At 40.2% G+C, this 27,543-nt stretch overlaps 1 protein-coding gene across 5 annotated transcripts in view; it reads right to left on the bottom strand.

Moving 5' to 3' along the window:
* Positions 1-27,543, bottom strand: part of lrp8 (low density lipoprotein receptor-related protein 8, apolipoprotein e receptor) — a 175,445-nt gene that overhangs the window by 65,806 nt on the left and 82,096 nt on the right. For 4 of the 5 annotated variants that reach the window (XM_040128434.1, XM_040128436.1, XM_040128432.1 and 1 more), the window contains exons 3-4: positions 26,320-26,442; positions 4,844-4,972 (exon numbers count right to left, since the gene is read on the bottom strand). In XM_040128434.1, coding sequence (XP_039984368.1) covers positions 4,844-4,972; positions 26,320-26,442 — 252 coding nt within the window. The remainder of the gene's footprint in view (positions 1-4,843; positions 4,973-26,319; positions 26,443-27,543) is intronic. The other variant, XM_040128437.1, reaches the window with a different exon arrangement.

Below are 27,543 nucleotides of genomic sequence, written 5' to 3'. Positions count from 1 at the left end.
CATCAACATGCCAACATTAAACTAATTTAGCATGGAGCACACAGGCTCCCAATAAAACCTGCATATCTATTTTGTAGCAATCACTACGTCCGCCAAGGAGGTTATGTAATCACCCTTGTCTGTTTGTTTGTTGGTTTGTTTGTTTATTTGCCAACAGGATTAAGCAAAAAGTACTAAATCGATTTGCACCGAACTTGGTGGAGGGATGGGGCACGGGTCAGGGAAGAACCCATTAAATTTTGGGGCAGGATCATTTGCTATGAATTAGAATTTTTGAAATCTAAAGTCTGGTGTATCTTCTTTGACATTGGCCTTGGTTGAGGTCTGCGATCTGCTGAGCACATTTTCTAGTTTTTGTTGTTTTAAGACAAACCTTGATGACTGTGTCTGCCTATTACTGATAAGCCTGAGTGGTGGCTTGTGTTGCAGAAATGTTAGCATTGCCAGAAAGTCAGTCAGGCAGTTCCATTCATACAGTTTTGCACTATCAATTGCTATCAGACCTCTTTGTTATGTAGCTGTGCTTTGTTATCTGCACGTACAATACTCATTGGTTTCTTTGTTACATCTGTGTCTGTAACATCAAGAATAAACGAATCTTCCAAGAATAATAACTGTACCAGCATGATTAGGTATTATGCTGCGCAAACTGAGTGTTGGTCCGATTTATCTTTATACCTTTTCTGTTTCAATAAATGCACAGTGTCGAGTGACAGGAGAGGACGAAGTTAGATTGATATGCCTGATATAGTATCATCTTTTTTATGCATGTGGTGATGAAACGTTTGTTTCTCATTTATAAATGTTTGTATTACTCTTCTCTTTTGTCTGAGCTTCACCATTGTGCTTTATCAGTGTGAAATCAACTATAATGAGTTTTATAATGATCTTATCATTGTTTAATATTAAGGCAAATCCAATTTATTTGGTGTAATGGCTGCATATTTAAAAAGAAAACCATCTGATTTTGGCCGATGGGGAAAAAAAGAAAAAAAAACATGGAAAAAGCCTAGGCATAATACATCAGAGGTGTCCATACAAATGTATAAAATCATATAAAGGAACAAAATATAAAAAAAAATAAAATACTACATGAGCAGTGTGGAATTTTTACAGATATTTTGATGCTGTTTTGCTGTTGTCAGTCAGTCTCCGTTCAATTTTGTATTAAGAATTGGTTAAAACTTTTGGAATAACAATTTTCCCTAAAGAAATGTTAGTGCAAACTTCATATTATCTGGTATTGCAGGCTGCAGTGGGTCCATCTTTCAATTCACCATATTCATGCCTGAGAACTGACACATAGTAAAAGCAATACAATTTTAAAAAGTACCAACATACACACCACTATACATACAGTATACCCCACATACAGAAAACACATCATGTCAAAAACATGCAGTACATTATATATGTATATATGTATATGCATTAAAGAGGATTTCTACAGGTTATTACAGCAGGACTCCCACAACACAGGCACATATACACTCAAAGCATCAGGCAGGGAATCAATTATCATCAAGAGCCCTATGAAATATTTCACAGCTGCATTAACCACTTTACTTTCTACTGCAGTAAGGGACAGAGGCTCAGATAGGTCAGACAGATGAATGACAACGGAAAGAACACATGGTCTCTGATTGCCCTCTGTGTCAATACACAGGAATTAAAGGAGAATAAAAACGTACAGGTGCCTGTGAAGGGCAAGAAAGAGAAGAGAGGAAGCCATATTTTTTCAAGGCAGTTTATATTTGACGTCAGAGACAGTGTAATGTGAACAGTGCAGTGCATGACTAAATCAACGGTGGCTGTTGTTTTCATTAGGTCATGGCCACAAACTCGCTAATGTGATCACTGTGTAAAAGCTGAGGGTTATAGAGGGAATAGGAAGAAATAAAGTGAAGTGAATACATGTTTTACCATCTGTCATGAAACTGAGATAAATTTCATGTATTTGCATCAGCTGGGTTGATGCAAATACTGTAAACAAGCTTTCTGAATGACAGGCAGGCTGTTTCTGTTCCACAAATGTAATACTGATCACATTTTATGAATTTCTGGGAAAATACTGTGGTACAAGCTAAGATTTCACAACTTTTCAAATGTTGAGGATGCTGCCAATGTGCTTACGATATAACCCTGTGTCTCTTGTTTGTTGTCTTCTGAGTTGTATGGTTTATATATATATATATACACATATATATATATATACACACACACACATACACACATATATACATATACACATACACACATACATATATATACATATATACATATACACATACATACATACACACATACACACATACATATATATACATATACACATACACATATATACAAACATATATATACATATACACATATATACATACATGTATGTATATATATGTATACATATACATATACACACACACACACACACACACACACACACACGCGCGCGCACATATATATAGTGCACTGCTTTCAGCATGATAATATATGAATATCACAGTGCCTGAGGGATGATGGAAACATTATGGAAACAAATGCATCACAAAAATACATAACACAAGCAACCTAGCACAGCTCATCCTCATGAAGACTCTCGCCTGCTACATTCACTCTCCCCTTAACACTAAATTAGCCCCTTGTAGATGTGACAATGCCGGGCCAGAGTGACCTCACTTTCAGTCCACAAAAATGTAATCAACCTGAAGGTCTGAAACTTACCGAGACACACTTGTAGATGTGTATACAGAAAATCTCTGTACATATAAATTCTAAATGGTTTCTTTTTCTATCTAACAGAACACAGGTTTAAAGGGCATATATGACATATAATCTATATACTTCAAAAAATGCTGTGTGTGCATGTGTGCATTGGTGTACAATGCTGTCACAGGTTTCAAAAATCAATAAAGCTGTAGGCCAGATGTTTATGCTGATGGAAATCAATGCCCTTTTTACAGTTGTGATACCAGCCGTGAGGCTGTAGGGCAGGAAATGTGAAAAAAGTGTATATGTGTATAATTATACATTATATAACTTTGAGGGTGTTGCCTTGTCTATGTACATTTGAAGGTTGTTGCCCAACATGAGATATCCAACACTGAAATATGACATCCAATCTTGGAGAATGATCGAAACCAAGACAGAAATATGTTGTGTGGTACTTGTTTAAAAAAAAGGGAGTAATCTGTTCGATATGTATTGATTATATGGAAAGCGGATTGCATTTTACAACAGAAATCTGTGTGAACTGTTTTTGTTTTCTTCTTTAAAACAGTCATGGAATGTTTGTGTTTTAAGAGTGAGACAATGGGCTCCATTTTTGTGTGGGTACATCTTGCATTTAAAGGGGACGACAGGAGCCAATAAGATTCACCAACCCCTAACACGACCACAGATGATTTATATAAGTAATATATTTCCTAATCCCAACCTGATTGTGCACTGAAGATGCACCACATGCCGGAAACTTTGAAAACACTTGAAGCACGCCACCACACCCTCGGCACACTGTGCATGACGCACTTGACTATACATTGTACTCTATGCCTTCACTCACAAAAACAAAGCCCTACTGGTGTGTGTAACATTGTGTTTGCCTTGGCGTGAGTATGACTTTGAAAGTCCAACTGTTGTACAGGACACACCTTCAAAGAAACACTCGCAGGATAAATAATGGCTTTTTGCTCCTGTAAAACACCATCGGCCCAACTCCCCCAGTCTGCGAAGGGACCTGCTTTTCCCCCCCGTTTCCAACTCGTCAAGCAACAGCCAAGAACAAGGACAAGATTATGGGGAGGAAAAACAGATCATGTCTCACATCTCTAGACACATAACACAGATAATATATATAAATAAATGAAGAGATGATACATTTGACTTTTTTGGCAGATTTGGAGTTAAAAATACTTCTGATTGCATTTCGGACCAGATCTGACAGACCAGAAAGTATAAGGAAAACTTGTATGCTTGCAGTGCGGATCTGATATTGGGTTTTATGTATCTGATATTGGGTAAAAGCTACATATCCCCAGTTCTGGCATTTTTAACGTATTCTTTTAGATCTGAACTTTGATCCTCATCCCAGGGTCCGGCCAAAAAAAAAAAAAAAAAAAAAAAGCCTCTGCTAGTCTTGTCTCCTTTAAAATGTTTTAATGGTAGAAGAGTTTGCATGGTCAAAAGAGAATTGCTTCACAGTACAAATATCTTATTCAGTGCTATATTCACCCCAAAAATCTCAGGACTTTATGAACTCTTTCTAAAACTGAATTTAAATTTTAAATTTTAAAAACCGAACAAATAGCTATTGAAAGCTATACATTATGAGACAAATGACAAGCCCAGTCATGTTTAGTTGAGTAGGTAGGAAAATACAACTTCTGAAGATCACACTACTGTATCTGTATTATGTATTAAACAAAAGACAGGACATTCAGTAAACAAACCGCAGCAAAGGGGCACTCTGCGCTGAGAACAGTGGATTAACTATTGATCATTTAACCTACTGCAAAGCAATTTTCTTCATCACCTCTGCTGCCAACACCCAGTGGGGATAGGAATTTTACATTACAACTGTTTACTCACTTACCATTATTTTCTGGGTAATAAAGTTTCCTCAGTTGAATCAAAAGAAAGAAGAGCAGTTGTGAGTGGCTGGTAACCTACAAAGCCTCTTATGTAGACTATTCTGTTGAAACCTCTTCAGACTTTTGCCCTCAGTGAGGGACACGAGAGTACGGGTGAGTTCAAACGAAGCTCAGAATGGAAACTGTTTTATCTTTTCCATTCAGTCCTTTTCTTTCCCCCCTCCATCCCCCATTTCCACCATCCACCACAAACTTACCTGCAGCGCACTGCTCCTCGTCTGCCCCGTTCTCACAGTCCCTCTCGCCGTCGCATCGCCATGACAACGAAACGCATTTGCTGGCAGCCCCTCCGCAATCAAACTTCTCCGGTGGACAGGTCTGTCTGCCTGTTGTGAGGGGGCGGAGGTGAAAGACAGGAGGGGAGAAAGAGCACGGAGGAGGAAGACGGGGAAGGGAAAGGAAAATGGACAGCCGATGAGAAAGTCGGGGGGAAGGGATGGAAGAAAAGAGGAGCGAAGAGCGATAAAGAACGAAGGCAGGGAGAGTAAAATGAGAGAAGAAATAGGGAGGAGGCAAAAGATAGAGAGAGAAGGGACAGCCAGTCAATGAAACAGTTTGATAACTTAGTTATCTTGTTGCTCAAATCGATTCCCCCTCAAAGGCCTGCAATTAAACTAGACACAGAGCGACAGAGGAACAAAGAAGCAGGAACACTGTCAGGCAGACACAAAGCCAGGAAAATACACACAAATGCACTAACTGAAAAGGACATGAGACACACAATCAAGAAAATACACACAAAACAAGAAAGACTAGCAATATTTGGTGTATGTAAGTAGCCATGTATAGATTAGGGCTGCTTATTTTCATTATCAACTGATGCATTGATTATTTCTTTTTATTAACTGATTCAACACAAAGCCTATAAAATGTCAAAAGTAGTTTACAATAAAGCCTCTATCAAGATCCCAGAGCTCAAAGTGACATCTTCAAGTTACTTGTAAATGGATTTCATATCGCATCTTTTCACAAACTGCTTTACAATTTGCCTCTTACTCACCTATTAACACACACACACTCGCATATCGATGGCAGGGAGCTACCATACAAAGGGTAGGGCCTAACCAATCGGAAGCAACTTGGGTTTCAGTGTCTTGCCCAAGCACACTCAGACATGTGGACTCGTGGAGCTGGGGACTGAACCAACCCTGTGGTTAGCCGACAACACGCAAGCCGGAACAAGATGATGTTTGGCATTTTTCTTCGATAATGAATTAAAATGACTAAATAAAATAATAAATGACACAAGCAATTAATATAACTGTTGTAATTAACTAATCAACTAATTGTTTCAGGACAAGCGCACAAAGGAACAACAACAAAGGCAGAACAGAAATACATTAGAACACAGAGTTACGAAATGATTAGTCGCTTAAAACCCGCTGCATCAGCTTCTCAAATGTGAGTTTTTGCTGCCTCTCTCTGTTTTATATTATTGTGAATTGAATAATTTGGGGTTTTTCACTGTTTTCAAAAAAAAAAATAAAAGCAATTTGAAGATGTCATCTTGGGTGCTGTTCACTATTTTCTAATGTTTTATAGACTAAACAATTAGTCAATCAATCATGAATTTTTACCGCATATGGAACCTTGCTTGATAAGAAATCTCTCTTTTTTGAGTGAAAATCATTGTAAGTGAATGAAATGTTAAAGCACACATTACAGTTCGTTAAACAGACACACATCCACTCTGTGTGTGAGTGAGAAAGTGTTCCCTCTAGGTCAAAGCTCATTACAGTAGAGAAGGCCATTGTTCCTACATGTGTAGCCCATGGGGTAGTACTGGGAGAAAAAAATACAGCTGTTCAGTACATCAAATTTACACAGTCCCCACAGAAAAATCCCAGTCCTTTCTTCCTGTAAACCACTATACTACCTCTACCTGCATCTCTCTCTCACACACAGACATAATCTCACTCTCTCTCTCACACACACACACAGACATAATCTCACTCTCTCTCTCTCACACACACACAGACATAATCTCACTCTCTCTCTCACACAGACTCTCACTCTCTCTCACACACAGACTCACACACAGACTCACACTCACACTCTCACACCATAGGGACTATCAAACTCAGCTCCATCAATTATACATATTTGACCATGAATGTGCTTCTTGGCAACCAGCCTGAGTGTGTGTGTGTGTGTGTGTGTGTGTGTGTGTGTGTGTGTGTGTGTGTGTGTGTGTGTGTGTGTGTGTGTGTGTGTTCCAGCCACAGATCAATAGTACCTATGGGATTTGCCCATTTCAGTGTCATTCTCTATTTTATTCATCTCGTATTTCTTTCTTCTTCTCATCTTTATTTCTAACAGTACTGTTTAAGTTGCTGGCATTCAAACAAGGCGCCTCGTGGAGGGACACTGGGAGTTTCAGCTTTGCCGGTAGTGATTGCCAGGATTTTCTTCAACTGTGCAGCTTAGGTTGCCAGGTTCTACAGTACTGAAAAAAGCGTCAACTTGTGTTTTATTTTTCTATGCAGCTGGGCAGGGTTTAGGTTTGGATTTTTGTCTTCTCCTGTCTTTTGCTGGTATTCATCTTTAGGATGAGCACTTCCCCCTCTCCCTCCCTCCTATCACTCTTGCTCCCACTGAATATCAGGCTCTTATGAGACCATCTTTTCAATGTGTCTCCTCTAAATGAGGTTCCCCTTGGCCTTTAAATAATAAAAGCCTCCTGCAAATCCCCTTTAGGAGAGTGAAAGAGGAAGCACCATATCAGCACAGTCTGGTTATTACTGCCAAGGGGACTGAATGGACTGTGTGTACAATAAGTGTGTGTGTATGTGTGTGTCTGCCTGTGTACTTGTGTCTTTGATCCACAAAAGGCAGCTCTTCTGGTCAATGTGATGATGTACACCAATCAGCCACAACATTGAAACCAGTTACCGGTTTCAATGTTTGGGCTGAATGGTGTATACAGTAAGGTCCAAAAGTCTGAAACCACTTTACACACTTTTGTGTAACACACTTTTGGACCCCCCAGACTTTTTGGTAAAGTGGTTTTAATGCTGATCAGTGTAAATATGAATACCAATGGGAAGTGTGTTTGGGTGTGTTCGTGTGAGGAAGGAGGCTAGTGAATTGTCTGACATCTGGCTTACTGTTCAATCAATTTTAATGTGTGCCCTGGAGGCACTGCAATATTTTAGATGGTACTGGTCTCATGTTTCACATATCCTACCTTTTCTAAGTGTGTGTATGTGTGTGGGTCAGAGTCTAAGGGCTGCTGTTGGAGACTCCCTCACTCTAATATGAACCCACACACAGAACCAACCACCCCCTAAGGGATTCAGTCCACTAAGTGTCTGATTGACAGCTGGGTTAAAAGGATGTAATTTGTCTGACTGACCATTTGGGCCCTGGGAGTTGAGAAGGCAGAGTCATGGATCAGCTGCCAATCAAATGACTAAACACAGAAAAGCAAGAACAAAGAGAGAGCTCCAGTGACATTGATTGTGACAAAATAAATTAGATGATTCTCAGCCCAAGGGAAATAATTCACTAAAGAAAAAGACAATGGTGGGCACAGTTGCGACAGGACGGGCAGGGCTGGGAGCCATCCCACAACCCTGCTATGACAAGGCTCATGGCAAAGACAGACACCGTCTGGTCCAAGAGGAGGTGCGGGAAGGAGTCGAGAAGTAACTGACCAGCAGGATGGTGGGTATGCAGGTGGGAGGGTGCGCTAGAGCGGAAGATAACCTAGTCTGACATCTGTCAGGCCGAACTCCAGTGAATCAAATTCATGGTCCAAGCTGTGTATGATTTCCTACCCAGCCCAGCAAATCTCAACGTCTGCATCCTCATCAGCTATCCAACAGCCCTGGGAGAGGGCCGCTGGCGACATGACCAGGTGCTGAAGCCGGTCGCAGAGGCCATCTCCAAAGCTGCGGTTAACATCAAGCATGCGTGCAGCCAGATGACCTTCGCCTTTGTCAGAGCTGGAGAGCACCATAGGGCAAAGCCGAGTTCAGCAGCTGGTCTGCTCACCTATGCATCGGACTGGGAGCTGGGAATGGATTCCGGGAGGCAGCTCAAGTTCCCAGACCACATTATGACAACTTCGTTGAGGCCAGACGTGATGCTAACATCAGCCTATACAAAGCAGGTGCTCCTTATAGAGCTGACAGTCCCCTGGGAGGACCACATAGAGGAGGCAAATGAGCGTAAGCGGTCCAAGTACCAGGAGCTGGTGGAGCAGTGCCGGTTGAGAGGCTGGAAGGCTCGCTGTGAGCCCGTCGAAGTGGGTTGTAGAGGCTTTCCTCGCCACTCACTGTGCAAGGTCTTCACCCTACTTGGCATCACCGGAGCTGCAAAGAGGAAGGCCATCAAATCCACCATGGAAACTGCAGAGAGGGCCTCCAGATGGCTTGGGATCAGGAGGAGCGATCCGTGGGCCAATGCTGCTGGGACTCAAGCAGGGGTCTGATCAGCCCTGGCTTGGTCGCCTGAGCAAAGACGTATGATGTTGAAAGACCCAAAAAAACCCGATGACCTCAGTGAAACATCACTGATGTGTTCCAGTGCATCCTAAGATGTATCTTTCAACCAACTTTGCCACTGCAGATAGTGATGGTGTTGATAATGAAGCTGTAGTCAAAGTACTTTTCCATGACTTTTGACAGTTGGTACATGACAGATTTTCCCTATCTCATTGTTCTCCTCTCACTTAATGTTACAAGTGTGTCCAGCGGCAGAGGAGCATTGATGGACGTATCGACAGGTGACCCATCCATGACTACAGAGGAACTGCCGACTATTATACTCCAAGCCAAGTGCGATATCTGCCTGCCATTCTCACCGCATAAAAGAATGTAAAGGTTGTAATCTTTCCAAAAATATTCAGATACAACACAAAATCATAATGGTGCAGTTTGTACACATGCAAATAGATGTATATTATTAACATAAATGCATACAAGTTTTCATTGAGGCATACAATAAGATACACCACCTAAATTTGTACATACAAAAACATACTCACACACAGACAAAACTACTTATAGCAATAAATCCCTTTCTCAGCTGCAAGCCATAGGCATTTAACTGACTTGACAATTCTCTAGACTTTGTCCTGAATGAATATTTAATTGGCTATAAAACTCCTGGGGCACAGAGACAGATACTGGGCTGTTAGCAGCCAGTTAGCTTGCTAACTGCCAAGGCCTACAGCAAATAATGCTAATGCTAGCCATGCTCCAGTGGAGCTGCTTGGTGGAGAGCAATAAGAGATGGTGGTTGGACAAGGCAGCTCCCAGGTGGGTTTATACATTATCGAATGAGCATAAAACAGGGTCAAAAAAAGCATGTGCGGTCAGTGAATATATCCAGGATACATCAAGGTAAAGCAAACAACGCATCTGGTCGGATGACCAGGTCCGACCTTTCCCTCAATCTCCATTTCTGTAAAACCCAGACAGTGGCACACAAACCTAAACAGATTCAGCCCAGTGCCTTGCTCACGGTCATTCTGGGTTAGCATTAATTTGCTTGTTAGCATGTGAGGCTCTTTTCTCAGTATGACACTGCATTAAAGAATGCGGCAGCGGATAAAATGCGATACATACATTATTTTTATGGAATTTTAGTTCTGTTAAATAGGGAAGACTTTAGCTAGTTAAAAGAAATGAGAGACTAAGCAGGTTTCTCTAACATACAGTATATATGGTATGGCTGCTGTGATGAGTCAAGATGGAGGAGACTAACATTGTGAGAAGAGACTGGAGAAAATGCATGGAATCACATTATGATATGAAAAACAGGGGATACTTTGCACAATGCAATGCTCCAATTACCCTACTAATAGCTTTATGTCTGTACTGAAAACACTGAACCCCACAAAAATGATTGTTTCTGCTTTTAATACAACATCCGACAGTATGAAATGGCTGAATGTTGCAATCCATATTTACTAAACTTCATTTTCTAAGCACTTCAAGCTCTTATGCACACTGCATTAATAGATGTTTGTGTTGCAAAGTGAAAGTGAACTGGCAAAAGCTGAATTTGTATGGGCTCCAGGAAATATGATGTGGATGTTCTGACTTGGCCAGTTTGTTAGTAAAGATCATGCAGTTATCTATGCAAATATTAAGCTTTAGTGAAAAATCTCTTATTTCTAATGTACAGTTCAAAATATTTACAAAGCAATGTCAATATTCCTGTCTATTTTTATTAGTGTGTAACACATTTGTATATGTTAGCATGTATATTTTGGAGGAAAAACTCTGATTCAAATCAAGTCTTTTTTCTGACATTCTTGTTGTTAGTATTTTGGAAATTGTGCAGTGGATTTTAAATAGGTTTTTCTGGTCGTGGGGTCGGAAAACTCATTTGGTACATAAGGCACGATGCAGTCCCTTAATTCAAACAAGTCCACAATAAGAAGTGGTACAGACTTGTTATTCTCCTCACAAGGCCTGCCTAAGTGTCTATTATGAGCAGGGTATAGGGGTGGTCTGAGCAAGGCGCTTTATGCTAATGAACTTTTGATTAACTACCTTCTTAATTTCCCTTCACAAGGAGGGAGGGGATTAGAGGATTGTAACGCGGCACCACATCCACTCTCCAGCCTGACCAGCATCAAAGACAGGCTCCCAGGTGATTGATTCAGAAGGATTGTAGCCCTGCAGGCTAATGCTAAGATAATTTATTCATTATGAGGTATGCATATGAGGCCGGGAGGTAATATAAGTCATCCTGCAGTCACTGTCTGTGACACTGAGACATAATGTCAAAACAAAGGCACATGGGAGGAGCGTATGTGATAATATGGCACATGATGAATGGGGAGCAATGGAGGCTTATGGATGATTTACCCTGTACCGGCATGAAGAATGAATTTAAAATGCTTAAAAATGGTACACAGAATTCTCCTGCACTCAAGACAGCACAGCACTGATTGATGAAGTACTTTTCTTTAACGTCTTTTTATGCAAACATCTGAGAAGCATGTCTCATCACATCAGTGGAATATTATGGATGCCAGAAAACTCTGGTCTGCTGTGAATATCAATTCACTCCACATCTACTCCACAGCAAAATGCATGCCTCTCTTTTTTTGTGTAACATGTCAAATACCATATTTTTCCCTTTATTATTTGTCAACTTGTGAGAATCTCTACAAAGTTTAAAAATGACTACAAATAATGAGTGTGACAATATTTATAATAATGTATGAAGTAAGAGAGAATGAGAAAATTGAACTTATTTCTTACATGTCTTAGAAAGATAATCAATTAAGTCTAAACTAACAGGGGGTCCATAACAGCTGATTGTCTGTGAAATAGGATAATCAAACTCAAGTTTTAGCCATGAGGTTGCACCATAAATTGGGGAGTGCCCGCTGGAGAACAGTAAACTTTTATCACTTGGCTACTCCGTGCAGTAAAAACAGGGCCAAGGCATCCCTCGAATCAAACAACAACCGTGTACTGCGCCACCCTGGTTGCTCAGTCTGCTTATACAAAGACCATATACAATTTCAGCCATTTAGTATCAGACAATTTCTCAAGCCCATGGCTTTATTTTTAGCCTCAGTTAGCTGGATCAACCTGGTTTCATGGAAAATAAATGAAACAGGGCAAACGATACAGAGGATGCAGACAGATGGGTAAGAAGGAGAGAATAGGGGAGAGCAGAAGAAGAAAAATGGGATTGAGATTTAAGAGAGGGGAATGGGGTCAGATATCGGTCATGGAACAGAGACTATCAATACAAACACAAATAGGAACCAAGGCAATTGGATGATACTAAGACACGCACTCAAAGAGAGAGGCAGAGGCACTGGGCTGGAAGACGATCAAACACGGCTTTCTTGTGACCTGAGGGCCTACAAATGCACACACAATAGACATGAAATTCTCATTTGGTCACTCACTCATTCAGATCTGAAACATTTCTACAAACTCAACACCAACAAACACTAACAGATGCATATACATGCACATTAATGCACAAACAAAAACACACAAACATAAAATTTTGTATACAAATCTCCCTAGGTTACGCTGTAATCCATTTAGAGATGTAGGCTGGATTGCATTTTAACATAACAGAGATTTGGAGAAGTAGTCAACAATTAATATATTATAATTTGAGAGACTGCAATTTCATCTAAATAGTGGAAGCCTTGTAGCGGATGCGTAGTTAATCTCTTTCAGGAATTGCAGTGCATACAGTATGAATTAAACTCTTTTCTTTTAGAGCTGTAACCTTTATAAGGGAGAAGAAAAGACTGGAGTAGCCAAAGGACAGGAGGCATGAGGGCCTCAAGCTCACAGACTGCTTATATGCATCAATGATTCATACAAGACAAGAGATGTATGGATCAGCCAATTATTCGGCTTGTAAGGACTTTGCAAGTCTAATGGTTTAATCAGTTGTAATGGGTCATGTTGTCAAGGTGACGCGCTTTAACCTCGCTCAAAGCAGTGGTCTTATTTTCAAAGAGTCTTGAAGGTAAGTTTAGGCTCTTGCCTTGTTTGCATGTGTTTGTGCCCTTTAGGAATGTGCGCCATCTCAGGGTTAAGACTGTGTGGTGGCTCCATGGGGGAGACATTATGAAATGTAGTTAACCCTCTGTTTCTTTCCTTGATCATTAACAGCTGCTTTGAGCTAGCCTCTTGTCAGGCCATATAGAGTTTGAAGGGTAATGCAGAAAAACTGTTTCCGTTCTAAATTGTTAAAAAATGATATCTTATGTACACATTAGAGCTGAAACAAGTAGTCGATTAATCGATTAGTTGTTCAACTAAGAAATGATCAACTGTTTTGATTATCAATTAATTATCAATTATGTTTTCAAGAAAAAAGGCAGCAAAAAAAAATCCAAACACACTCTGGGTTAAGCTTCTCAAATGAGAGTTTTTATTGCTTTCTTTGCCATATATCACTGTAAACTGAATACCTTTGGGTTTTGGACACTTGGTTGACGGTCATAGACTAAATGATTAATCAATTTATCAAAAGAAAAAAAAAAAAAACCTGCAGATTACTATAATGAAGATAATCATTACATGCAGTTTTAGTACTTCTGTGTTTTAGGTTCAGTGGTTTGCAACTCTCATATTGTGCAGGTATACCATTTGATTTCCTGCTTTGAAAACATCATCTGACATGAGAAGGCCCTGGAGGGTTAGTCTGAGCTGTCAAGTGAAGAAAATAAATAAAACAAGTTGATGGAACTACATGACATGTAAATCGAACTTCACAGGTCAATGACAATTCTTTCCATATATGGTGTTAAATCAGTCAAAGCAATGCATTACTCGCAATATGCAGAAGAGGAATGTTTTATCCAGCGTACACCTCGGTTCATGGACAAAATTAATTCATGTGAGTTATTTTGGAGATGGAGTAACTGTGTGTGTGTGTGTGTGTGTGTGTAAGCATGTACAGTAAGTATAATTAGCGTATGCATGCGTCAAAGTGGGTATGTGTTCCCATGTGTATCTACTGTATCCGTAAGGATGGTTACAGATACAGTATTTGTGTATGCATGACTGAGTGTGTGTGTGTGTTTGGTTGTTTGTAAGCAGGGGTACATAATATGTGTGTGAATGCATGAGTGTGTGTTCTCTGCATATCCTAACAATGCACACAGAGAACTGGAGCATAATGTTTCATGACCATGGAAAATGAGGAAGCCTATGGAATGAGAGAAGAGTTTCCAAAGACCAGAGAGAGGCTGAAAAATGTTCACTGGTTTAATATTTGCAGTAAATCGCAATAATGATAAGGGAGACGGACAATATAATTTGGCAGTAAAAAAACGCCGATGTCGTAATTAAGTTTTAGTTTTCACCCTAACGTATCCCACTCAACTGTTATGGTGTCCCTGACTGGTTGAGACGTTTACACTGACTTCATTTTTTGGCTTTACTTGCAACGGAAGGTGGATGGTGCCTAAAGCCAGCATCATCACAGTGTTGCCATCCGTGCACCTTTCTCCCCTACAAGAGTTCATTGCATTATTTAGGCCCAATGTTTGGGTGTGGGACAGTTGCCAATGGATGACACCAACTATTAAAACAGACTTTAAATATTTGGGGAGGTCTCCAGAGAATTCCTTTTCACACATTTCTGTGCACTTTTTGACTCTTTAGTTTGGTTTAGTTTGTTGACCCCTAGGCACTCAATGTAAATGAGGGTAGGTTGGGACTTAGTTGCCCAGTGACCTACTACATCGATATTGCAGAAACCCCCCCCCCGTCCTTCAGATGTGAAATCCAATTTACGGAGAGGGCGTATGTGGTTAATATCAGATTACATTTTAAATGAAGGTTAGTGTTGATTAGCAGCCTTCATTGGAACACTGATCTCCAATTATTGTGGCCCTGATGTAGGAAGAGGAGGGAGTATGTTGGAGAGAGAAAGATCAAAGTCAGGGAAAAGGAGTGAAAAAAAATTATCAGAGAGAGCAGGTGCAGAGACAGAAGAAAGAAGTGGGATGGCAACAAAACAAGGAGATAAGCAAATAAAAGCCATGGAGTGGAATAAAATCAGAAAAAGAAAAATAACACAGGGATCTAGTGATAGTACTCCAAGGGAGTCAGAAATTATGAGAAGGTTCTTAGATAATGGACAGATATTATGTTGGCAATAAAATATTGTGCAAGTTTTATGCAAATTCCAGAAATTTTGGAAAACTAAAATCAGTATCAGCGTGTGTTTCCATTGTTTACCTTAAAAGGTATAGTCAGTGATTCTAATCCAATATGCTTTTTTGTCAAATTCAGTGAGTATCTCCTCACTGTCCGCTAGCTGTCCGTTATGTGTGTGTGTGCTGAAAAAAAAAAAAATGGGAAAGAACCAAAAGCGGTTCAGACCGAGCCACACAACACTGTTCCAGCCAATCAGAAACAAGGGGCTGTCGTGCTTGTGCGTAGGACAAGGTAAAAAAAGGAGACAAGGTATCAGGTATCACTGGTATCACAACACGAAGGTCTGTTCAAAAGAATCTGTTTCCATCACAACTTTAAAACGTCCTATTATATATAGTATAATACTATATAATTGTATGTCTACTAGTCTGCAAATTTCTGGCATTTCCACCGCTCAAGTTTTGTTTGCACAAAATGAAATTGTGTATAAAAACAGGTGGGTGGAAACGTACCTACAGTTTGTTTGTGACTGAGATTTCTCATGTGTCTCTTAGGTGGTACAATTTTTTTTTCCAGGGATCTCTGCTGCAAAGTTTAAATGAAGAGGGTGCGCCCCCCCCCCGCTTCCTCAGTCTCCATATCTTTTTCTCTCTAAGCTTTAGGAGGGAGAGAGAAGGGACTTGTTAAATGCGGATCCATTAGCACAGTCCGGACTGTGGGTCTGTCAGTTCCGTGGGGGGGGGGTGTATACAGCACGACACCAGCACTCTCATAGGAAATTGCCACTTTCTGCAAACAGGTCCCCTTTTAAGGGTTGTTTAGTAGATGACACATTGGGCATTAAAAATACTGCCAGTGGCAAGTGCCACATCTCAACTAATGAGAGACTGCAGCAGAAGGAGGCAGACAAAAGGAAGGAGAAGGACAAGGAGAGTCGGAACCTATTTACACACAGCAGGGGGCTGAACTTGACAGCCAAACTCTGAGCTTATTTCCTCCGTGGCAGTGTATTCGAAGGCTGGGTCGGGGCAGAAAGGCAGGGGTGTAAAGATTAAATAAGGCAGCCAAATTATGTGGAGAGCATAGTAGACATCTGAAGGCTTCTGAATGGACTTTTCTAATATTATATGACATCTACTGGCTGTAAGTTGCCTTTCAAAGTCATCACGACGCAAAGTGACCTCAGTTAAATTACATGCTTTAAGAAGTTTAGTAGCCTTGAAAACGTCAGAAATTTGATTCAGTCTGGCGAAACAATTTCCTGCAAAACTGATTTGGTCGCAGAAAAACAGCAACTCTCTATGGGTATCATCCATCCAACTTTTATCATCCAACATTTGCTTGACTGATCGTTTTCATACTGTATTTATCAACTGCAAAAAGGAAGCTTTGTCCTGATGCCCGCTGCCTCCAGTTTAGTCAAATTTTGTACTGTACAGTTGGTTCATACATGAAGTTGTGTCCTACTTTACTATGTAACTATTTATCTAACACCACCTGTTGGACCAGCATTAGGATTACTAGTAAAAGCATATGCTTTTGTCATGGAGATACCTACTCCTTCTTTGTCTCTTTGCTCTTCTGCTTCTAGTTCATGTGATTAATCTTTATGCTGTGCATATTGACCTATACTGTTATACTATCAAACTTGCTGTGACAAGTCAAATTCCTTCTACAAGAAAGGTCTATTTTGTTCTCCCTGACTGTACCTATTCTTATGAACCGTATACTGACTTTTTCCCGCTGCTCTCCTACCTTAGCCTATGGTAGTGAATTTGTTTGCCTGTCTGACTGTTTCCCTTTTGACCTAATAAAAACTGTCTAAATCTCACCTGTCCTGTCTGCCAAGTCTGCTTTTGGATACCACACCTGTATTCCAGTGTGTTTCAGTTTGGGGTCAAAAAATAAAAATGAAAACATAACTGTTATTATGCATGGGTCTTTACAAACACGGACAAAACACTAACAAAAGCAATCCCATCAGGCAGTTCCAGCTCCACAAGACGCCCTCTGAGAGCAAAAACATATTGACCACCAATCAATGGTAACCAGCCAAGAGCAAGGGTCACTAATTGAATGGAAAAATGGAACTGACAAAAAAAAACAAAAACAAATCATATGGTGGTTACTGCTGTGTAGGTAGTTTTCTCTGTTTGATTGTCATGCAGTGTATAGTGTAGACAAGGAAGCACGTTTGCTGTTTCTCCTTTACAAAACCACAACATGGGAATCCCAATGCTCTCTGATATCAGAAAATTTAATTAATAAAACAGATCTGAAAACATGGGCTCGGAGAGGTTTTCCCACTGGTAATTATTTCAACAGCAGGTTTTTTAAAATCCATGTTCAATGAAACTTTAACTTGATCAGTAAAAATTAAGTGATAAGAGGCAGTTATAAACCCAAAATTAACTAGTTAAGTTAATTTTGTTTACTTTCCATGAATCAAGGTAATACTCAATTATAAATTTGCTTATCTTACAAAAATCTTAAAAAGCTCTACCTAGAGTACCCGGAACTGGGTCATTCAATGAGAATCTATTAGATTTTCTATGTGCGGCTTATGGGAGTTACATCGCTAATGACCACTTACAGGCTCTAATAATTGTTTTTTAAGGTTTTCTCAGGAAATGGGCATTTCTCACAGGGCTCCTTAGGTTTGTGGACATCATTATTGCAGAATGACTACCATTTGGCAGCTAAAATGCAGTGTATTTTTAATTTCTATGGTATTTCTTGTTCTGTACGTCGCGGTTAGGTGGCTATTTTGTATCCTCCTTAAGGAATCAATACAATTTAACTTATTACTGATATAAATCAGGGTAAAGACATTTGTGGTTAATGAGATGCCAGAAGATACAGCGAGATAAGCGGAACACTGCACATGAAGGCCTGAGATGATGGGCTTAGAATATGAGAAGAGACAGAGAGAAAGAGCAAGAGAGAGATGACCTTTTAGTGTTTGTTTTTTCCCAGCAACTTCTAAGGTGACATTAATCTCACTGTCAGTATTGTATCTTCAATTATTTATGAGCCAGATTACACAAGAAAACACAAACACACACACACACACACACACACACACACACACACACACACACGATTCTGTCACTTTGTGATGAGACTCAGCTACTAAAAACTGTGATGATGGACACTGCCACCGTAGACTGTCCTCACCAGAAAAACAGCAGCATTGTTTGTTCAAATGCTTCAAACTAACTACGTTTACATTTTCCTTACCCGCAGCCTGATGTATTTGGGTAAATAATGACAAAATTCAAGTATGACAAGTTATCATGGTTTTCAGAGGTAAGTGATTAACCCAAATGTACTATAACTCACCACATGAAGAGAATATAGTGGGAGAAAATCTGAAATATATGACAGACACAGTATGCTCAGCCAATCAAACCAAAGAAGAGGTAACTCAGAGCTTTGAGTTTCATGTTGGCCACACAAAGCCTGTTGCATTTATTCCACTGGCTCTCAGTGGCTGAGCCAGTAACTCACAACCAGAGCTGACAATAAAAGTAAAGACCTGATTTGAACCCCCCCCCCTCATAAGTGTGCATTCACCCACTGATTGTAGTCACCATTAAAATGGATAGAAGTCTCACCAAACTATCTAATAGACCAAAAAAGTGCATGATAGAAAAATGTTGACATATGTGTATGCGTGCATTAGCGCAGTAGTGCTTGTGTGTGTGTGTGTGTGCGTGCTTGTGTTTCACCTCAAATTCACCTCAGAGCAGCAGAAGTTTTCTATGAAACTAACATATAACAAGAGACTGAAGACAAAATAGACTAGAATGACTCCGAAATAAAAGACCAGAGTGACCTCATGACCGTATGCTCAGTCACACACTTCCAGTTGTACACACACAGTTATACGAGTGTGTCTCTCTCTGTTTCTAAATTTTTGTGAACATGTGTTTGACTGTGTGTGTATTAGTTACTTGTGTGACTTTTGATGGTGGGATCACTGGAGTTCCACAAGACTAAAAGAGCAAGGGAGAGAGACGCAGGTGAAAAGAGGGAGAGAGAGAAAGACCACTTGGGAAATTACGCCTGGCGCTGCCTCAAGCATGAAATTGAAACCGTCCGACAACGCAACTGACTGGATCCGTCCCGTTAATATTCCAAAATAATTAACTAGAACAACCTCATGCTTCCATACTATAATATGCTGACCTGCCTATTGTCCCTGCACGCACGGGCAAGGAAAACCCCACATCAGTACACATGAGCAGGTGGAACTGATGACAGCAAGGACGGAGAGAGTGATGGAGGGGGAGGGAGGTAAAAGTTGAAGTTTAGACTTTATTTGTCACCAAAGGGCAGCTGGCGTCACAGTAGTGTTAGACTGATATCTTGGCCAATATTGGCCAAGAGTATCCAGATGCCTCTGCAACTGAATTAATACATTTTTCAAACTTTCATGTTTTAACGTGACTTTTTCATATAAACATAAATGTACCGAATGGGTCACCCTACCATAAAGAGCTGCTAACTGCCAATACATAAAAAAATATACACATGGGTTTCATGCAAACATACTTAAACAAGACTACAGCCACTTAAATGGCTCAGCGAAGCTTGACTAAAGCACAGTGGTGCTTCGAGCTAAGTGCTTAAATTAGCATTCTAAAATGCTCACGATGACAATGCTGTCATGCTGGAAAAGGTATAATCTCTCTGACACCATCTCAGTTTGGTGCGTTAGCATGCTAACATTTGCTAATTAGCACCATGCACAAAGCACAGCTAGTGAGATTATTCACTGGATTAGTGAAAAATCAGACCTGCTGGTCACGATGATGATGAAAAGTTAGGGATCACTGGAGTCAGGCGGCTTCATTCTCTACAGTCCATGAGAATCTGCACAGAGTTCCATGGCAATCCATCCGATAATGAGCCTAAGGTATTTCAGTCTGCACCGAAGTGGGGGACCAACGGACTGACATTGCCATCCCTACAGCCACACCACTGGCATGCCTAAAATTAGTAATATTACTACCAGCCTCGTATCAAAGCTGAATTTCACAACAAGAATTAAAACATAATTAAAACAAGGCAGGCACAACAGTTACTAGTTTATAAACTGTGTGTCTAGAGTTACAATATGTAGTCAAAGAGCATTCATTGTCATCAGCCATATCCTTATCCTGAACATCCTGCAGTCATGGTTGAAAAACACCATAGCCTTCCTCCTCCCTATAGTATACTGTTTAAATACTTAGCAGGGGCAAGGCAAGTAGCAGGTGTCCTCCAGCCGTCTCACTGTCTCCTTTCAATATCTTTGTTAAACTTTTCTCCTCAGTAGTGCTTTAATTACCATATAAAAAAGAAACTGGTGGACATTTGTGCAATATCTAACAATATGGCTTTTACTGAAGGGGGTGTGCAATATCTGTGTGTGTTATTGAATGTTAAATGTTAGATGCTGAATGTTGAATGTTAACTGTAGTTTGAATGTACATGTATATGTGGAGAGGCTGTGTGCATCTGCAACTCCTGTGTTCCTCTCAAATGCCCGAGACAAATTTCTCCTGAAGCTCATCCTAATCCCGACAGAACAGAAATCAGTAGTGACCAATATGAGCTCTAAAAATCGTGGCCACTAAGAGTGGGAGAGAAGCCACGCTGCGATGAGCGGCCCTGCTTTGACAATTTGTGCCTTTAAATTAATGAGTTTCATCAGATGGAAAGAAAGAAATTTAATATCAGAGCAGTTTTAATACCCTATAATGTTGGGTAAATTGGCAATAAAAAAAAGGTCTAATTAGATGATCAGTATCACATCACATCAGTATTTATTTAGGTGTAATACTATATTCATAACATTTAATGATGCATTTGACTGTCTTATAGCATTACATGAACATTTTTTAGAATGTAACGGTGCTGCACTGATAGAGAACAGAGTTTAGTTTGTGGAATAGCGTAATTTTAAGATGAATTAAATAAATACAGGCATTCATATCAAAGAAGCAAACGGTCTTTTTTTTCTTAATTAAATGAAAAATATAACTGCTTTGATATCATGATAGCACAACCAAACAGAATAGTAAGACTGTTGGTTTCTGTTTTATCTCACTATGCTATTCTGCCGGGATGTGTGAGGTTGCTTGACTTCTAGAGTTGTCAAAATTCTCATTTGTGCTCGTCTCTTGTCCTCCCATTGTGTTCCACGGTGAGTTTAGAGGCTTTATAGAACAGGCTTTATCTGCACTGCCTCCAAGTATGAAATGCACGTATGTCTGAGTACTCTTGTAGTGATTCATTTCGTTGATGATACAAGACTTTTCTTTTATGAATACAAAACATTCTCTGTTTCCTCCAAATAATACAGATCATAAACACTCAAGCCGTTTTCTGTATATATTCAAAGTTTTGAAGCATCAACTGGACTGGCAGAGGACTGTGGCTGACTGGGGTTGGTTCAGCGTCTGATGTTGCAATTCAATAACCTTTATCTATACAGGGACACTTTGGTGGAGAGAAGGGCTCACTTTAATCCCTGGAGTGTAGATATGCGGCAGCAGAGCTGAAAGAGCGTGCGCACATAAAGATGGAGATAAACAGTGCTTCAGACAGTCCAATCAGCAGTGACTGTCGAAGGCAAGATCTTGCTGATGCCACTCAAGAGTAAATGGACGCTAACTTTTGTAATGTCTAGACCCTAGAAAATCAGAGCTTTGATGCCTGGTACATGGATTATGAACATGGGCTCCCCACAGTGTAGCAGATTATGCAAATTCAATAGCTATGTGAAAATATACAGTTGCTCCAGGGGTGGTCAATGATGAGTGTTTTTTTTTTTTTTTGAAGACGGATAATTGTGTGTAATTCTTTGGCATTTAGTTATCAGTTAAGATTTCCTGGATTCACTAACAAACACCCTTAAAATGAACTATTCAGCGGTGAAACAACAATGATGCTGCTTAAGAAATTTTAATGACTGTTAATTTGTTTCACAGCAACTTAAATACTTGAACAAATGGAATAAGAAAATGCTTATATGATGAATTGTAAGGATGCATTCATTTAAATGACAAGTTCACTGAACTTCTTGAGAAAGTGTCAGGTGTGGAAAGTGATCAAAAAGTAAACCACATCCAGTTTAAATATTTGGGCTGTAGTTTATTGTTGGCTTGTTTATTTCAAACACTACTGTTACCTATTTAGTAACAGTGACTTTATGGTACTTATGGTAATATGACTCATATTGCTCCTGCAACCACTACTGAGAGATGATATCTTCACTTAAGATCGGTGCAGAACAGTGTGTAGATACACACACTCTTTGATGCATCAACCACCATTCATTTGATTGAGCATTTTCTCCACATCCCCTCAAGGCCAGATTCCTTTTTAGACATGTAATTACAGACAGCTCCTGAGGAGCCAGAGTGTGTGTGCGCGTGTGTGTGGTTTCAGCGGCGTCATCAGAAGTCCATACTTAATCAGCAGTCGACCAGAGGTCTCAGGGATCAGCCCATCGATTCCCTCCCAGGAAAAATCAATGAAATCAAAGGCATTACTTAAACTGAACTCAGATCAGAAAGTGGAGGACATCCAGCAGGGACGAGAGCAACAGGACAGAGAAGAAGATGTGATTCAAGACGGTGGGCTGGTAGAAAGAGGACACAGAAAGGGACAGATACAGTAAATAAGATAAAGTCCAGTGTGATATTAACTGAGCAGAGAGTGAAATGGAAATGGAGGTCTGATCACAGATATACGGTGGTGGTAACAGAAATAGTTTGGTGATATGATACTATAAAGACAAAATAAATATAATAGTGCAGAAACCTAACAAATGCAGATGCTCATAAACAAGAAATCAGGAGTCACTGAATGGTACTGCATCGATGGGAGATTTATGGCCCGACGCGTTCCAAAGGGCTCTCCATCCCCATCATTAAAACACATCTTTTAGAAGAATGCTGTGCCGAGACTTGTAGAAGGTATGCCAAAGCCCAATCAAGGTCGTCTGGCTGCTCTTTTCGTTTTTCCTGTAATTTGTTTCTTACTGTCTCGCAGAATACAGATAAGTAACTGTTGGTGATCTGAGATTTTTTTTTTTTTTTTTTTTGCAAAACTTAATTTTCATGAATTTAATTCACTGGATTGTCCACAAACAATGTCACAATTGAATTTCCAGAAGATTTACTTGCTAAATATCAATACCATGCTTTAAAACAGCATATAAATAGATGATTTTTTTTTCCCCCCATAGTGCTCAACTCAACAACTACTATTAATTTACTGTTTTCTGACCAAAGCGCACACACGCAAAAGCACACACACGTTCTGCTGCATGCACACAAACACACACACACACACACACACACACACACAGCCCTGAGGATCAATGTGGCTGAGAAAGTTATGAAAAACTCTCACAGCGTCTGACCTTGATTAGACATAATGAGACTCAACCACAAGTCCACTAATCTGATGAAATGACTTACGGATTCACCTTGTGATGAATACTAAATACAAGCATTGACTCTAGCTTTATACAAACACTTATGCTAGTGCACACGTTCAGACCATTTATAGGCATGTGCACGAACACACACATCCACACATGTCCTTGGCCTATCCCAATTAGACTTATTACTTTGAGAAACCTCAAAAGGGCTCTTTGATCACCTATTCATCTTAACGCAGATTGCAAATAGGAGCTGGAAGGTAGTCAAAACAAATGGAGAGATTTGGGATTAGACAGAAGTGGAAAGACTGACCCCTGGTAGCTCTGGTCTGCTCTGTGACTGATCTTTGGAGGAAACACTGGTTATGTGTGAGATTAAAATGTGAATCCATGTGAATCCATGTGAACATTTGTATGTCTGTATTCTATCTCCTTCTCCTCCCGCCCTAGTAGCTGAACCACTTTCAACTTCGCTGTTGAACACCTGGGTCACGATGCTTTCGAAGCACCATATACCTCTGCTGACTCCTAATGAGAGCGCCTCAGAACTCCGCTAGCCCGGTCAGTGTGATACTCCAATTACAGTTAAGCCCTCGTTTAGCGTTAGAGCCGGTACGGGTTAGACGATGAAATATAAACCAAGTCTGAATGCTCAGACACGACTAAAGCTGAGACACTATTTTGCCAGACAGCCTACATTGGTCTGAATGAGGAGGCTGTGTTTTGTGATGCAGTGGTATTCTTGGTCTGAACATGGCCTTCGCAAAAGCGCAGTCTTTGGCTGCTGCTTCAAAAAGAAGATCAGAGAATGTTATTAGTTACAGAAAAAGATAAAACAACTGCAGAGGGTAGTTCTGGCAGCTTGGTTATGGATTATCAAAATAGTATGTTACTTGCAGCAATTTTATTGATATTCAAGGCCTAATTTCTCCCAAAATCATCTTTTATGAAACTCACCAAAACCCAAAGCCATCAGCATCCAGACCTCTCCTACTCTTCTCTCCCAAACCCATATTTGAGCCATACCTATGCATATGAATTTTATAATCATTTATTTCTCAAGTCTTTTTCAAAGCCTTAAGACCCCACCCTCTTTCAGCTGCTCCGGTATCTCGTGTAAACCCTTCCTTGCCGTAAACCTAAAAGTTTAAAAAACTAAAAGAAAAAGGTTTGAAAGTTCATCACCGTGCAAAGTTCTTAGGTAGCTTCTGAAAATACTCTTGCGTCAGCATAGCCATTTGATGTCTACCATATATGTCCCCAAAAGCCAGTTAATAACTTCCTGTCCAAAATAAGAAAAAAAAAAAAAAATCCAGTGTCAGTCCATGAAACACTGCTTAAAATCACACACCTAGACAAATTTTCTTCAGTCTCTTCCTCCCTCTCTTTTGATCCTCTGTTCCCAGCATACAAACACAAACGTGCTGTATTACACCCCCCCGCCTCATCTCACACTCATTGCACCCCTTTGCAGTCCAGTTCCCGACCTGTAAATACGGGGTTACCTCTGACCTGCTGCTGATTAAAAAAGTCCACTAATCACGGTGGGCGTTGTTCCATTTTTCGTAATTGCAGCAGCAAGTGACCTCACCCGCTGCCAACCTTATATACAAGCCTGCAACAGTTAACGTCTGTTTCGTAATTACACTAGCGGATGCTGAAAACATATGCTTTAAAAAAATAATAATAATAATCGAGCAAGCTGATGATTTTGAGTATTTCGGTGATGGACAAATGGTCTCTGGGCTGATAATGACTTCCATGCATTATTTTATTGCATTCACAAGGGGCTCTTTTTCCAAACGCGTTTCAAATTAATCATTCAGATTATGACTTATATTAGTTCATATGATCAACAAGACCGTGAAACAATCAAAAACCTATTTACAAGGCATGTTTTTTTTCTGTTTATCCGTTGAGTAATATCAAAGACGCGCATAAACAGACATTGGTCAGTGTAGTTTCTGCTACACTGGCTGGCATTGTCCAACAGTCAGCATGTGCAGCAAACGCTTGCTATGCCTATAAAATGGGCAACAGCAATGCACCTAATAGGTATGAACTGACAAAAAGCTTTCTATCAGTGCGTAAAAAAGTAATATGTGACCCTACACACAACACATAAATGCTTTTAATGCACGCAGCATACCAAAAAAAGGAAAGCAACTGAGGGCCATTTTCCGAGGTAATGTGCAAGAAAAGACACGGTCGACACAGCAGCTGGAACACAGTAGAAAGTGAAACACTGAGTCTGAACAACCCTTGGACTGCTTTATGCCTAATGAAACTGTGTGCACGCGCATGTGCGTGGAGGTCACACAACATGACACTAATTACTGTAAAAAAGACAAAAACAATGATGTTTATACATGTTTTGGAACAATCATGTTTTTCTAGTCCTTCATTTCATTAAAAACACGGACTTATATGCACATTACTGTAAACTACTGTACACATACAGTATATGTAGCTGTCAAATGTGTGTGTGTGCTGAGCTTCTTGACTGTGTTCATAACCTTCCCACTGTCACTCTGTACGTTTGCCTTTGTGGCATTGTTCTTCTACATTTGTGGTTGTGTATGTCTGTCTGTCTGTCTGTCTGCGTGTCTGTGCAGCTACTTACTGCAGATTGCATCAGCCTCGTCTGAACCGTCTGCACATTCTGGCTCTCCGTCACAGCGCCACCTAGCAGGAACACACTGTCCATTCTTACAGGCGAAGTCTGTGGTCGCACAGGTCTTCTTTGCTGTGGAGACAAAGGAAACATCCAACATTAACTCTCAAAGAAATTTAAAGCAGTGACCTGTCTGCTGCTGCTCTCTGTTGTAGGGCTTTAGTCTCCCAGTCAGCTGCTCGATTGGTTGGTCAATATGCTCTCGTCCAACCAAACTCAGTCGCCGGATTCACTTTAATAACGAGAAACACCCCTAAATCAATAGTCTTCCAGGATAAGTCCATTATTTACTGCGGCGACAGGAGGGACAGACTTCCTGTGAAAACCGAAGGGTGTTGCTGGTTGACTACAGCCCTTCTCTGCAGGTCATTAATTTGACACAATCCTGATTGACATCTTTGTTTGACATTTGTTCAATTCTTTGTTCTATGTTCAATGACAGTGTGTTACATACTGTCATTGTGTTTAGAACAGTAGATGCTGCGAAAACATAACAGCAGTAAGCGCTACAGAGATATGTCAAAAGTTTGATCATCCACTTAACAAAACCAACAAGACCAGGCAATGAAAAACGTCCAATTTTCCAGTCCAATTTTAATTTAACCCTCATCATGCAATTTTTTTTGGATGCAGCTTGTTGCAGGCTGAAGTCTTGGGGGTGTTTTCAAGTGCAACCTGTAACAGGAGACGTTTGATTAGACAGCCTTGGTTGGCGCCGGTTCTCTGAGGTCAACTAGGTGGATCAGGGCTCAAAGATCGGTGAGTTCGCCGGAGAGAGCTTTGCAAGTTTCTTAGCCACACCTGTGTGGGTGCATCAGGGTCTACGCAACTATTTTTTTTAATCACTTGACAAAGATGCAGCATGAATGAAAAAGTCTCCAGTCAGCTTGGAACATATTGTTGAAATTCTTTTCAGGAGGACCAAAATGATTTGTTACATCATTTCAGTGTTATAAGTTGGTTAAATTTACTATGAAATGTGACTCATTACGAATTTAAGTTCCATAGAGTTGGTTAGGGCTTAGCAACATGTCACACTGGACAACCTGGAACACATTTATCTGAAGAATAAATCTAATGAAGGACCTGGAATCAGAGCTTACAGGTGGATGCTGCGGAGGAAGAGTATCGGTGTTTGCAATCTGAGCTGTTTACTTTTAAGCAGAATGACTG

The sequence above is a fragment of the Xiphias gladius genome, chromosome 6 (genome assembly GCF_016859285.1).
Source record: "Xiphias gladius isolate SHS-SW01 ecotype Sanya breed wild chromosome 6, ASM1685928v1, whole genome shotgun sequence".
NCBI classification, from domain to species: domain Eukaryota; kingdom Metazoa; phylum Chordata; class Actinopteri; order Istiophoriformes; family Xiphiidae; genus Xiphias; species Xiphias gladius.
Note: the sequence above shows the minus strand (reverse complement) of the source record. Positions and strands in the feature narration are given on the sequence as shown.